This window comes from Anoplopoma fimbria, chromosome 24 (genome assembly GCF_027596085.1).
Source record: "Anoplopoma fimbria isolate UVic2021 breed Golden Eagle Sablefish chromosome 24, Afim_UVic_2022, whole genome shotgun sequence".
NCBI classification, from domain to species: Eukaryota; Metazoa; Chordata; class Actinopteri; order Perciformes; family Anoplopomatidae; genus Anoplopoma; species Anoplopoma fimbria.
Window position 1 is genome coordinate 15,461,004 of NC_072472.1, and position 14,311 is coordinate 15,475,314.

The 14,311-nt window shown below is 43.9% G+C and overlaps 2 protein-coding genes across 2 annotated transcripts; both read left to right on the plus strand.

The window, feature by feature from the left end:
- Positions 1-89: 89 nt before the first annotated feature.
- On the plus strand, positions 90-3,180 carry LOC129113912 (CAAX prenyl protease 2-like). The gene is made up of 6 exons (XM_054626396.1): positions 90-115; positions 941-1,043; positions 1,886-1,969; positions 2,539-2,617; positions 2,705-2,872; positions 3,001-3,180. The coding sequence occupies exons 1-6, from the start codon at positions 90-92 to the stop codon at positions 3,075-3,077; spliced, it is 537 nt and encodes a 178-aa protein (XP_054482371.1). The 3' UTR covers positions 3,078-3,180.
- Positions 3,181-9,961: 6,781 nt separating this feature from the next.
- LOC129113761 (endosialin-like) lies at positions 9,962-14,111 on the plus strand. The gene is made up of 2 exons (XM_054626229.1): positions 9,962-10,964; positions 12,203-14,111. Exons 1-2 carry the CDS (start codon positions 10,547-10,549, stop codon positions 13,942-13,944), a joined length of 2,160 nt encoding a protein of 719 aa, XP_054482204.1. The 5' UTR covers positions 9,962-10,546; the 3' UTR covers positions 13,945-14,111.
- Positions 14,112-14,311: the final 200 nt, after the last annotated feature.

The following is a 14,311-nucleotide window of genomic DNA, read 5'->3' on the forward strand; positions in this document are numbered from 1 at the left end:
ATTAAAAAATATATATATAATTAAAGTAATATAATATATATACATATCAACATTAATTTGTTATTTTGTTTTAAAAAGTTAGGATAGCAATGTTTGACCGATACTCAAAGGCCAGGTATCGGTATCGGGACTGAAAAATGAGTGTCCCTAATTTTAAAAATTGTTACAAACTCCTTGGCCATAAATTCATCCTTAAATTTAGTCTTATTGCACTCGATTGCATTATACTGTGAAAAGTTCCTGTAATTATGGAAAATACTTAAAACATCAATATACATCATGTAAAACAAACCAATCTTTAATCAATTTTTTATTTAATATTAAATTAACAATGTTTGTGAACAGCAAAGCAATGAAGGCAGGTTACCTGCTCAGGCCGAACTTACCCTGTGGAAACATTTTATTGTAGCATATATCTGTTGAGTGAATCATTACTGTGAGTGTGTGTTTGTGTGTGTGTGCGTGTACCCGCACGCCTGTGTGTGTCTCCTCCCAGCAGAGTATTAGAGCTAATCAGCTTGACTCTCCAGCTCAGATCTCCACTTTATGGGGGTATGCTAATCTTAAATGACAGAACCAATGCGTTAGCTGTAGCTCACCTCCTGAGGAGGATCCTTCTGAAGCTCTGATAGAAAACCCTCAGTTCAGTCATGCTGGAACCAGAACATGGCCCTATAATGAAGGTGGAGCACACCCATACACGGTGTTGGGTGTGTGTGCTGAGCTGCCTTCTGCTTGCCTGCCTGTACGTTGGCAGCTTATACGTCTGGAGAAGCAGCTTAGACAGGTATACAACTCACCTGCAGACCTGTGACTGTGCCGTTAGACTGGACTATTAAACAGTTTTTATGTGTGTGTGTGTGTGTGTGTGTGTGTGTGTGTGTGTGTGTGTGTGTGTGTGTGTGTGTGTGTGTGTGTGTGTGTGTGTGTGTGCGTGTAGGGACCATCCCAGTCTGATTAAGCGTCGCTGTGCCAGTGTGCTGCTGGTCACTGCACTGTCACCTGCAGTGGTGAAAGCTTGGATGCACTGGGCTGATGTCAACGTGAGTACACATGAACAAAACACACTATTCTCTGCATCTCCCTTCTCTTCAATTTTACAGTTGGCACTAGTTTACTGCAATAAACAATGTCTTAACAAACCACCTATTTAAACACTAATAATCTGATCTGGCTGGTGCCACAAATTTGAAACACTTATACTTGAATATTTCAGTTTCATTCTACTTTGTTCTATACTCTACTATAATTCGTAGGGAAATATAGATTAGAGCTACAAACTACATCCTCCAAGATGACCAAACAGTTGAATCACCACAAATTTCATTTTCCAGGTGCAGATAGGTGCACCTTGTGACATTGTAGACGCAAGACTGTTACTTACAATGGAGTGTTTTTATTTTGCAACATTGCTACTTTTACTTGAGTAACAGATATTTATCCCACCACTGATCTATAAGCAGAATTCACACAAAAATTTTGATATAAAATTAAATGTATCTAAACATTATGGCCTTAATGAAGGTAGGATTTATTGCAGGACTGCCGTATTAGACTAAATTCTTTTTATATAGGTGTACCTAAAAAAACTGTCAACTCAGTGTTTATACGCTTGCTGTCTGTGCCCAATTTATACCAATGCCGGTAGGAGGTCAAAGGCCAATGTCAGCCAAGCTGAAAGGGATTCAAGTCTTTCACAAAAACACTTTACAGAGGGTGCTGAACCCTGACCGCCCAGGTTAAAGACAGTGTCCTCACTCTTGGGGGCATATTCCCTATACACATAAGGTGTTTTGTGAGGTTAAGCCTGGGGTCACACTGGCTTAACTTTATAATCACTTTAGGGTATAAACATTGTTTATTAAGCTGCTTTCTGATCCTCCAGGTCAATCCGTCTGTGCTGGAGTTGATGGGAGTTCGTTTGGAAGGTCTGCTTTCTGCAGCCGTACTGCCATTACTACTTACCATGGTATGTCGGAGAGTCTCAACTCAGATTAAACCTTGACCAAAAACATGTTTCTCTTTTCATACCTTTTACAGAGAATAGTTTCTCTGTACGATGTACAAGAATGAAACGATACGCAACTTGAGCACCTGCTTGTCACAGCAGGTGACTTTTTATTAAGGTATCACAGGGCTTGGCTAAGAACGCTGATTACATTGAGAAGTCTTAGATGCAATTCAGTGTCTGAGGAAAAACCAAGACCAGAATAAAAGCTTAATATCCAGAGTTCCCATGAAACAACACACACTTTTTAAACTTTTACTACCATATTTCCTTAACATGTAAAGTCAAGAACCTCTTACCTTGTTGATCCCATTTGCGTCTTAGAATGTTTTATTTATACTGCACTAAAGCAATTTTGATGTTTCAGAGATTACATTTCCATTCCCAATACGATACAGCTTGGCTTTACAACCTCCATTAAATTCCCATGTGCATGTTTAAACCACATGTCTAAAAAAATGTCTTCTTTAATCTTATTTTATACATTTCCACTGGATGTAATAAACAATTGATTTTATTTTAAACATCAGGTGTTTTATCTCGGCCCCCTGGTTCATTCTGCGATGGACAACCCTGACGGCTTCACTGGGGAACTTCACTCTGCTCTAGGTGAGTTATATATTATGTCCCCACGGGGAGTTTTTACATGTGTGCCTGCATGCATTGGATGTGTAAGTCGAGACTTTATTTTCCCAGATGTTCAATCATGGATGTTGTGTGTGGGAGATGCAGTGTGGCTCAGGAACCAGGTGGTGGCACCGCTGACGGAGGAGCTGGTGTTCAGAGGGGCCATGCTGCCCATGCTGGTTCCCTGCACAGGACCAACAGCTGCCATCTTCGTGGCTCCGCTGTTCTTCGGTGTTGGTATGGCAACCAAATTTTCAGGGTGTAGACAATTCATATTTACATGTTAGCTAGGGCTTTATTTTATTTTTGGGGGATTTTAAATAGATTTTTCCCTTAATTCATAGCTACTTTACGTGTCATTCTAGCGCATTTGCACCATATCATAGCGCAATGGCGCCTCCACAAGGACAGTATGAGTGAGATCCTCTTGGGTTCAGGTTAGTTGGCTCACAAAACTCTACTCAAAGCACATGAATTAAAATTAAATTAGATATTCTATCACAATATTTGTGTCATTTTGGGATTGATATATGAGCACCTTTTAGTACATTAATTATTTAACTTCAATTCTGTGCTGTTCTGTTTTAGGGATTCAGTTCTTGTACACAACCGTATTCGGTGCCTTCACTTCCTTTATCTACATGAGAACTGGTGAGAGACGAACAGCACATTAACATGCTCACCTACAGTACGCACCTCATTACAGTAAATCTATAATCTCTTCCTGAAGGTCATGTTGTGGGTCCAGTTTTGTGCCATTCGTTCTGTAACAGTCAAGGGCTGCCTGACTTCAGCTCTGCCCTGCAACACCCTCAGCGATCTGCTCTACTTTTCTGGTATCTGACGGGGCTGCTGCTCTTCTTGGTGCTACTCTTCACGCTGACAGACCCCTTCTTCTATGGTGCCATTCCTGTCTGCAGTCTAGCTGCCCCTGCAGCGTCTGCATGCTAGATTTAATTAAATTAAATATACTCCCGCTCTTAAAACTTATATTTTTATTACAAGGGATTCCATTTGGTGTTGGGTTTTCCAATAAAAAAATATTTTTATAAAGAGTGTGTGTACATTTATTAGTGTGTGGGTGGATGTGTGCATGAGAAGGGAATGATTCTAGCACGTCAAACATTTCCTGCATGGTTGGAAATATTTTCTGCTGTGTTGAAACACAACACCAGTACAACTTTCACTGACTGAGAGAGACAGTGTTTGTGGCAGAGAAAAACAGATGAACTGTGAAAGTGAATGAGTGAATAGGGAAGGTAGTGGAGGAGACAGCAGTATAGAAAGACACATCTGGAGAGAGGCAGACAGACAGAAACACAGACAAAGAGGCCAAGACACGCAAAAGGAACCAAAATAGGGAGGAACAGCTCTGTAAGTCACATTGTTAGGACAAATAAGGCAATGAAAGACAGGCTTGTGAGAAATAACTGTTACAGCCAGAAGCAATATGGGCAATGCCAACAGACATTAAGAGGAGAGAAGAGAAAAAATAAAGAACAGAAGAGGAAAGATGGAGGGGGAGGACGGGGGAAACGTTAGTGTGCCCCCAAGGAAATTTAGAATGTGGAGTAGCAGAGTTGAGGAAGAGAGGGTTCAACTGAGAGGTGAAAGGTTGTGTTAGACAATTAAGGTTTATGAGACAGACTAATGAGATAATTAGAAAGAAAATTGTTTACAACCCACACCAGGAAAGACAAAGCCCTTCCCATATATGAACACAGCTCCAGACTATAGTTAGACTATGCTGAATGTATTTTATTATACATAATTGCCCTGCATGTGACTCACCAAAAACACTTCACATAGTTTCATGTCTGTTTTAAATTTGGTCAGTTTAAGGCTTTATTCATTTCAGCTGTGTTTTGTATAATAGTAGGACATTTAGGGAAATATCTTTATTCGCTTTCTTAATGATAGTTAGATGGGAAGATCAATAACCCCTCTATAGATGGAGCCAGCAGTGGGTTAGCTTAGCTTAGTTTAGCTTAGCATAAAGACTGGAAATAGGGGGAAATAGCTAGCCCGGTTCTGGACAAAAGCAAAAAGAATCACTGCAACTCTAAAACTCAGAAAATAACATGTTGTAGTTTTTAGGGTCATATATGCCGAACCATATCTTGGCCTGGACCAATTGGTAGGCAACCAGTGGCGACTCCAGGAGTTGGGTATAAAGTGTTAATTAGTGTAGGATGCAGATTTGTTTACCTTTAAACAGAGCCAGGCTAGCTGTTTCCCATCTTTATGCTAAGCTAGCTGGAGTGTTTAACAGCACCAGTTCCCCCTTACTTCTAATAACAGCTGGTTAAAATATCAGGTTTATATCCTCCTCATTGCTGTGATATGTTGGAAGGTTAAAAGGGAACAAGTTTTTTTTTATCATATATTTACTTTTCCAAGGAAATACTGCTGACTTCTCATCATGCTCACTCCGTACTTCGCTTTCATACATTTCAACCCAGTCATAACTTGGGATCTTTCCAGAACAACAAAGTCTTCAGCTGCTGGCCACTGAGAGTTTGTGGATTTGGGGGACTCTGCTGCTCAGGATCAAGCTTGACAGCAGTTTTTTTTGCCAGAAGCAACTGTATTACCTATTTACCTTCCCATACGTCCCGGAGAATTACACTGAGATTAAATGTAACAACCTCCGATTTGGCAGCCATGTGGTATGAAGACAGCAGAAATAATAGAGAGCAAAGACAAACAGGCTGTTATTTGACTTCCCCTCACAGAGCTTGTCCGCAGAGGATTTAAGCATTGTGGTTTGGGAATGATTAACCTTCTTCTGCTGATGCTGATTCAGGCAGTTTACTGTTTCTTTGCCATTTCTTTCATAATAGCTTTTTTTTGTGAGGAACACGCTGAAAATAGCTCTCATGTGGCTTGAGGGATGTGGATGTTTAGTACAAATGTAGTTTCAACAGGAGAAGTCTAGAGAGAATAGGAGGAAATGGTGCAGAGTGAAGTCAGACGTGTGGTGGTTTATCTCAAAGGTCCTTCACATCCGACGTCTGTCTGTCTCTTTCTGTTTCTCTGAGCCTTTGTGTCCTGCTCCTTTCTTGTGGCGTCGTCATCCTTTCTCCCCACTGTTAATCCACTTACCACTAAAACACACACACACACAAATGGCTCCGTCTCTGGAGAAATATGACTGTATCATGAAAGACACTACAAAGAAGTGTAAGATGTCTGTGTGTGTGTGTCTGTGTGTGTGCATGTCTATGGAAAAGCTGAGCCTATCATCTGGAAAAGGAATAATCGGTCAGTAATACTGCTCTCCCAGTGCTCTCTCCATCTCTGGTTCTGCCTCTCAGCACTTCTTTAAACCTTAACAGTTTTCTGGTGATTTTCTAGCAGAGTTTCTTTTTGTCTGAGGTTTGTTTATATATTTGTGATTCTTTAAGTGCAGATAACTCCAACTGCAGTTCAGACGATCATGCATTAGTATCACTTGAGCCTTGCTGCTTTTGCAAAGCTAAAAAATGTTTTGGGACCGATACAGCTCGGTCACTGCAGTTTCCATCAGCGACCATGTTTGTTTTAAAATAGCCAAATGACTCCTAAATGAAAATTCCGGGGCAGCTGTTCATTGATATTCATTTTTTTTTCGTTCTCAATTTTTTTTACCCAGTTTAAAGAATGCAAGGCAAGAAAACTTGTAGATGAGAATAATAAATTTAGGCACAAATTAGATTTTCCAAACCCTCCCCTATGCCCAGTCGGTTGCCAGTTTACAATCTGAAAATCTAAAATTGTTTCACTGGAGCTGCTCATTGAATAACAGGAGGAATCTGTGTTTGTACTGGACAGCCTTCAGGTGTGAACATAAGTGAGACTGAGCCTGAAGGAAAGAGGACATGGAAGAAAAGCACGCTCAGTCAACTATTCCAAGGTTGAATAAAGGTTAATTAAGGTCACCTGGCATATAGGCGAAGCCACGAGCACAGTTACCAGCTAGCTTACTGCTACCTCTATAAGTGTCTCTAATCTCTCTTTTGCTGATGGTCCAAGTAACTGTCGACATCAACTGACCGGGAATTATTCCTTCTGGACCCATCCATTCGACAGCGACCCAGGTCTGCTCGGATATTTGTGGTGAAGATTTGTTGACAGTCTGGGTGTGGATGGAGAGCATATGGATGTTTGCTATGAGAGATGAAACATATGGACCTTGTAGACGAAGTGGATAAAAGTATCGTCTTTTTCCTCCACTCCACAGAAATCACCAGGAATGCCTACACTCCATTATTTAACCACAAGGCCGCAAGCTAATTGCTTCAGTGTGTGTGCGTGAGTGTGTGTGTGTGTGTGTGTGTGTGTGTGTGTGTGTGTGTGTGTGTGTGTGTGTGTGCGTGTGTGCGTGTGTGTGTGTGTGTGTGTGCGTGCGTGTGTGTGTGTGTGCATGTGTGTGTGTGTGCATGACATAAGACACCGGCGGTTGGGAAAAATGAACAACTGACGTGTCCTTCTGTATTTGATATGGTACAAACGGTTCAATAGGCCTGACTGGTGTGATTCTGAACTCCACTGACCCACAACTCTAAGGAAATGCAGTTTCCTTGACATCAGTTTCGAAGCTTGGTGAACTCAGGACCAGCTGCAGTCCCTTTTATTTAGTTGAAAGTCAAGAAAGTTTTCTTTTAAGTATAAAGGAAGAGGCATAAAAAACTGCGACTCTGAATTAGAAACGAGTCAGACGGTTTTCATCCACCGACATATAGAAACATAATGACAGAACAGGATTATATTTCTTATATATGCTATGGTAATTGTGATTGACATACAGTAGATTTAGCAAAGTATTGCCTGAAAATGTGCACTATTATTCCTCCACCATGGCCGGCTTTTCACTCTGTCTTTGAATAAATACTTTTGCATTTCAACGTGACTGGACGACACATTGCACAAGCTAGATTTTCTCTAGCATAACCAAGGCTTTATTCTCCTTAAATACATGTCAAATGTACTTTGAGTGAAATGGCCTTAAGTGTATATTCAAGTGTTAGCAATCCAGGCAGCGAAGCTTTAGCAGCCACCAAAGAACATCAAATCAAGAAGAGCTATTCAGCAATAACAAATAGACTTAGTGGTTGAAGTGAAATGAAAGAGGCTTTGGAGCTGGAAGTTACAGTTCAGCTGCTTGGGAGCTAGAAGTTGAGAATATATCAGAGCCAGTAAGGATATGTGGCAAGTGGTTAGGAGTCAAGGAGCTAGACGGTAGGCTATGACCTAGGAGGTGGGGAATAGAGAGTCAGAAGATCTGTATGTTCCATTAAAGGTCTTCGGGTTGGGAGAAGGAGCAGTTGGAGGTACTGTAAGTAGATTAATGTTAAAGGGGGGAATTGGGAGTGCAAGACTATCGAAAGGAGGAGGTTTGTCTGCTCTATCAATTACATTTCTGGAATGTGTCTCTGGGGGCGTGGCAGTCTGAGCGGGAGGAGGGGTCAACCAGGCTGAAGGATAGAACAAACAGACCGAGAGTGGGAGCTTTTGGGGCAAAAGCTGGAGGTCTGGGGGAGAGATTGCTGACTTGGGAGCCCAAATAAAAGGACTGAAAGAGAAGAGGGGGAGAGGAGTAGCAATGATAAGATAAGGAAGGGGAGGATGAGATACAAGAAAGGAGAGACAAGGGGGATGAAAGAATAACAAGGAAAGGAAGAGAGGATGCGGAGGAGGATGGGGGTAGTCCAAGAAAAAGAAAATTAGAGGATAACAGACAGATGATGACTGATGTGGAGGAGGAGGAGGAGGGGAAAGAGGTGGGGAAACAAGACCAAATGGCTCTTTGGGATCTCCGGGATCCTGAGGTTTTATGTTTGCTTGCCTCTAGTTCCGACGGTTGTTACATAACTACAAAAGACTACCGAATTATTTGAATGCATCGTATATATACTGTCTGCCAAAACCAACACGCCACAGCCAGCAGACGCATCTGGTGAACACAAAACGGGCCACAGAACGCCACAGCTAATAACTGATTTAACTACACACATAGCATGACATTTTCCATCTCATCATCCTCGGTTTAGAAGCTGCAGCGGCATATGATAATGACATCAAGCTGCCTAAATTGTGTTGTGGCAGGTCACACTTTCCATTGTGCTGTATTATTCAAGAGTTCAGCGTGTTTGTGTGTGGTAGACCTTAATTTACAACCTCGAGCCCAGATGTTTAGCTTTAAATCTGCAGCACTCCCCTCAGCTGTTGGCTTCATATGATATACTTTTCGTATCATTCATGACGGCAGTGAAGGTACCCTCCAGTCTACTCTCCTGCTCCCCAGTTACTGAGAGGTCAGGCTGATGCACATCTGGCATTTCCTGTTTCCTCTCCTCCATATGCCCTGAGTGGTAGCCACACACACACATATACACACACATATACACACAGACACACACATACTGAAAAACTCTATACTCTTAGACATCTGTGCCAATACGAAGTTATTGTATAACAGCATACAAATGAACTCACTCACACACACACACACACACACACACACACACACACACACACACACACACACACACACACACACACACACACACACACACACACACACACACACACACATGCATAGTCCAACAGGTATTACTGTTCCATAGTCAAATGTTTCCATTGGACTGTTAAAGGTTCCAGCTGGTATGTGCTCTGTAGAAAGAGGGAATAAGAGGGTGGTGGCAGAAAAAGAGACAATAGAGCAGAAAAAGGGGGAAATTAAGAAAGAATGAGAATAAGTGATGTAAATATAGGAACACAAAAACAACAAGATGCTGACAGAGAACAGGAGAGCCGGGCAGAATGACAAAAGGTAGGAGAGAAAAAGAGAGGAGGAGAAGTAGGGGAGACGATCTCTGCATCTCTCAGAGCTGACAAGCACTTTCCACTCCCGTGGATGCTGTGCAGCGTGCACTGCTTGAAGGTTGAATGTGTGTGTGTGTGTGTGTGTGTGTGTGTGTGTGTGTGTGTGTGTGTGTGTGTGTGTGTGTGTGTGTGTGTGTGTGTGTGTGTGTGTGTGTGTCTAAAGCCATAGGCAAGATGGGGGGGGGACAGAATGGTGCCGTATGGTTTTCATAACTCTCTGAGGTTTCTTTGCACCACCACCACCACCACACACACACGCACACGCACACATACACACACACACACACACAATCCGTCAACCCCTCCTGCCGACCCTTATACACTCACACATTTTACCAGCCCCCTCTTCCAAAACACACACAATTCTTTTTCCTCTACGTAGCCCCCCCCCCCCTCCACCCTCCCCCATCTTTCTCTCTTTCTGAGGTTCAGTCAGAGAGACAACTTTGCAGAGGCAAGAGAGCCCCGGCCGGATCAGATACAGGAGAGGGTTTCCGTCACTGAAATTCATCACATTCATATATGGAGTCTATTTAACTCATTTGGACTCATTTGAAAGGCAGATTGATCCATTCAACTTTTTTTTAACCCCCGGACTATACTGGTACTTCTCTGGACTTTATTTTGGACTGAACTGGACTGAACTGGACTGTACTGAACTGCATTGGTTTCTATTAGATGTATATATAATCTGGTATAATCTGCTTTATTGTGGCAGCAGTGCTGAAAGTTTGCTGATGAATTGACTGATTCTGCACCGTAGGTATCAGTCTAGTGGCTTAGGGCAGTTTTGAATTTATCTGCCTCAGATTACTTTGAGTAAAAGGTCATTTAGACCAGAGCATTTAATCAACTACATTATAAGGATAGAAAATAAGTTTTAATTGGCTAGTTGCAGTTTGTTAAATTGATTAAAGTGGGTGAATTTGGTTCAGGTTTGTTTGAACAGGAGGTAAGAAAAAAAGTTATTTTTCCTTCATTAGGTTATTTGTTTTGACAGTAAGGACAGAGTACTAATTTGAATGTTAGCCTAGTATAAACCTCATGTATTGGTGGAGGATGCAAAAGACCATCAGGAGCAGCAGCAGCATGCCTCTCCTGTGTGTCCTGTGGCTGCTGATGGTCTGTCTGGCTCCTGGAAGCCAAGGCCAGAGGCTGAGGGAGGACGGGGAGCAGCCGGCAGCCGGCAATCAGCTGGCGGAGAGAGACGCGCTCTGCCACCAGGAGGGATGCTACGCCGTCTTCCTCCAGAAGAGAACCTTCAGGGAGGCTGGGCGGAGCTGTCGCGAGCGAGGAGGGACCCTGGCGACGATGCACACCCACGAGGCGGCGGGCGTGGTCCACGAGCTGCTGTCGGCCATCGAGGGAACCAGGTCAAGGCTTCGCCTCTGGATCGGGCTTCACAGACCACCACGCCAGTGTTCATCCACCCGAGCGCTCAGAGGATTCGTCTGGGTCACAGGCAAAGTTTCACCTCTTGACCCTTTAGTCAGTTCAGTAGAGAAATTTTAGTGGATTTTTATATCTGAGCTCAGAAAAAAATGCCCTAAAATAGGGAAAGGTAAATAATGGTTCTAGGGTTCTAATGATGTGATGGAAAAATGTGTTTCAGTTCAATTGAGCCTAAATTTGTTCAAAAATCACCTACTTGATTAAGTTGGTTCAGCAGTGTCTGTATGTACAAAACTACATTTACCAATGCTGGATTTAGGATTTGTTTTACCTTACATTTTAGTTTTAAGTGAAATATGGACCTGTGATGATACAACAATATACTTTTCTAAACTTGAATCTGCATTGACAATCATTAGGTTTACTTCAATAATACTACTTTCACACACACACACACACACACACACACATACAGACAGACACAGACAGACATATCGGTTGTAACAATAGCGTATGAAAAGATTTTGCTGGCCCCTGACCCAAACCTCTCTGTCAGACTCTGGTACTGGGGCCAGCCTCCAGCTCTGCTCCGACTGGATGGTTATTACATTAGCTACTTGTGTTTCACAGAGACGGAGCTGGCGCGACAGGGGAAGTTGAATCCCCTTTTGACCTCACTGCTACTCCTCAAAAAACCTCACCCAACTAAAGCCAGATTGTTGTTTTTTTTTATCACTCAGAGTGTCTGCCCTACATTTTAAAGAGTAATGTGGCCTGCTTAGTTGTTTTTTCATCTGCCATGATTTGAAGGGTTTGTTTAACTCAATTTAAAAAAACATGTTTCTCACTTATCCCTGGGAGTATCTAGCATTAGCAATGCAGGGATAGCTTTGGATTCATTTAACTAGGGTTTGTTATAGAAATGTATTCCTGTTCATATATCTATGATCTGTGGAATTTGAATATATCTCACTTTGGCGACTCCTAGTGGCGGTAAAAAAGAATAAAACACTGTGGCAGCCCACAATGCAGGCTGCTATAACCCCCCACCCCTCACTGAGCCATCCCAGAATAAATGACAATGAATAGGGTAACATCAACATATAGACTGCACCAGGTTTTTTTTAAATAAAGTCACATGAAATTTACTAAACATGGCAGCTTTAATCAGAATCTTAAGGATTAACACTTAAGTTTATGATTCGTATAGATCTGATAGCAGATTAAATACTAGAAGAGAGAGTGCATACACTAAAAGAGGACATTTCTACTTTTACTGACTTGGTCCTTGTCTTTATCTTCCAACAGGAGACCAGGATGGCCAGTTCACCAACTGGCTCCGTGAAGACACACCTGGGACTTGTGCGGCCCCTCGCTGTGTGGCCATGACCGTCCACACTTCCGAGAGCGGACGTGATAGCAGTGACAACTTCCGGTGGCTCGACGGCTCCTGCGCTCTGCCGTTGGACGGATACGTTTGCCAGTACAACTACAAAGGAATGTGTTCACCACTGGAGGACGAGGGCAGCGGTCCGGCTGTTTACACTGCCCCATTTCACCTCATCAGCACCCTGCTGACCCACGTGCCCTTTGGCTCCGTAGCTGCTCTACCATGCCCCGCGGACGGCTCAGACCCAGAGGCCCGTGATGCGCAGACAGTGATGTGCATGGAGAGAGACGACGGGACGGTGGGCTGGTCCAGGGATGCTCCGCTGTGCTCGTCCAGTGCAGCTCCACAGAATCGGGACTGGTGCAGCGAGGATCACGGCTGTGAGCAGCACTGTCAAAACACGGACACAGACTACTACTGTTACTGCTCTGAGGGCTTTACGGTAGACGAGGACGGGTACAGCTGCAGGCCCGATCCCCTGAGCCTAACCGACCCACCTGAGTTATCCGCCGACTCCGCCGGTCCCACTGAGCAGCCCCATATGAAAGAGGTCTGTGTGGACATGGGGTGCGAGTACGACTGTGTGGAGACGCTGCGGGGTATCCGCTGCACCTGCCCCCCTGGTTACCAAATGGGTCCAGATGGCCGCAAATGCTCTGACGTCGACGAATGTAAACAGCAGCCATGCACGCAGGTGTGTGTCAACATCCCGGGCACCTTCCACTGCACCTGCCACTCCGGCTACCAGCCAGACGAAGAGGGCGAGTGCGTGGACGTCGATGAGTGCGTCTACGAGGACAGCTGTAATGGCCCTTGTGAAAACACAGCGGGGTCCTTCACGTGCCTGTGTAACCCCGGGTACGAGTCCGGCAGCGGAGAAAAGTGTGTGGATGTGGATGAGTGTGTGGGGGAGTCGCCCTGCCAGCAGCAGTGTCTCAACTACATGGGAGGGTACCAGTGTTACTGTGACAATGGCTATGACCTGCAGTCAGACGGGCTCACCTGCCTGCCTTCGCCTGACGATGGAGAATATTCCACTCTGACCCCTGACCCCAGTGACTCCGCTCACATACCTGACTTGGACCCTGACCATGATATCCCCTGGGACACCTCGTTCACCCCAGACCCAAACTTTGAAGCCGACACTAACTTCGACGTCGACTGGCTGACAGAAGCCCCTGAAGTACTCTCCCCTGACATGGCTCATGGGTCGGACAATCATCTGAACCAATGGGATGCCCTATCACCGAAGCGATATCAGACAATCCCGTCCCCAACGCAAAAAGGCAACACAGGCAATGAAATCGATAACGAGGCTGAAGCTAAGACTGAAGGTAGAGAAGCTAGAGATGGGGGTGGAGCTGAAACTGCCAATGGGTCAGCCACTGGGTCAAGGCAGGGTGAGGGATCTAAAGCGGATGGCACAGAGGATGACGGTGACGCAGAGGGATCTGCTGCAGGTAAACGGAAGCACGACAAGAGCTGGTTGCTGGTGGCCCTGCTGGTGCCTCTGTGCGTGTTCCTCGTAGTGATGCTGGCTCTGGGGATCGTTTACTGCACCAGCTGTGCTGTGGACAAGAGCCTGAGCTTCTCAGACTGCTATCGCTGGATACTCCCTACAACGTCTCCTGACAGGAGGAACGGCAAAACCCAAGCATGAACCCTGAAAATAAACAAACACACACACAGATGTCTTTTCTTGTACATTTGTCTTGTGTGAAGCAGGGCTGGTCACGAAACCTACCATTTGGATATAATAGCTAACTACTTTCTGTTGCACACCCCATGTAAATAATCCACTTTCTCATTGTGTTTTTTAGAATTCAATAAAACCAATAAACTGATGACATGTTGTGTGGTTTCTAAGTCTATCTAGAATATAACAGATATAATGTTCAATCAAGTGAATGAACAAATGAAAGTGTGTTTGAAAAGAACGTGTGGTTATGATTTTATGGCTCCACAATGTTGGTAAAATTGAATTTAAATTAAAAGGCTTCATTGATGCAATTGCAACAAGACAACAG

Excerpts from the sequence above, each read along its gene's own strand:
- LOC129113912 (XM_054626396.1), top strand. The coding sequence starts at position 90 with ATGTTTGACCGATACTCAAAGGCCAG. Across the intron at positions 116-940 it reads GACCGATACTCAAAGGCCAG|GGACCATCCCAGTCTGATTA; the intron begins GTATCGGTATCG and ends GTGTGCGTGTAG. Across the intron at positions 1,970-2,538 it reads TGCCATTACTACTTACCATG|GTGTTTTATCTCGGCCCCCT; the intron begins GTATGTCGGAGA and ends TTTAAACATCAG.
- LOC129113761 (XM_054626229.1), top strand. The coding sequence starts at position 10,547 with ATGTATTGGTGGAGGATGCAAAAGACCATCAGGAGCAGCAGCAGCATG. Across the intron at positions 10,965-12,202 it reads AGGATTCGTCTGGGTCACAG|GAGACCAGGATGGCCAGTTC; the intron begins GCAAAGTTTCAC and ends ATCTTCCAACAG.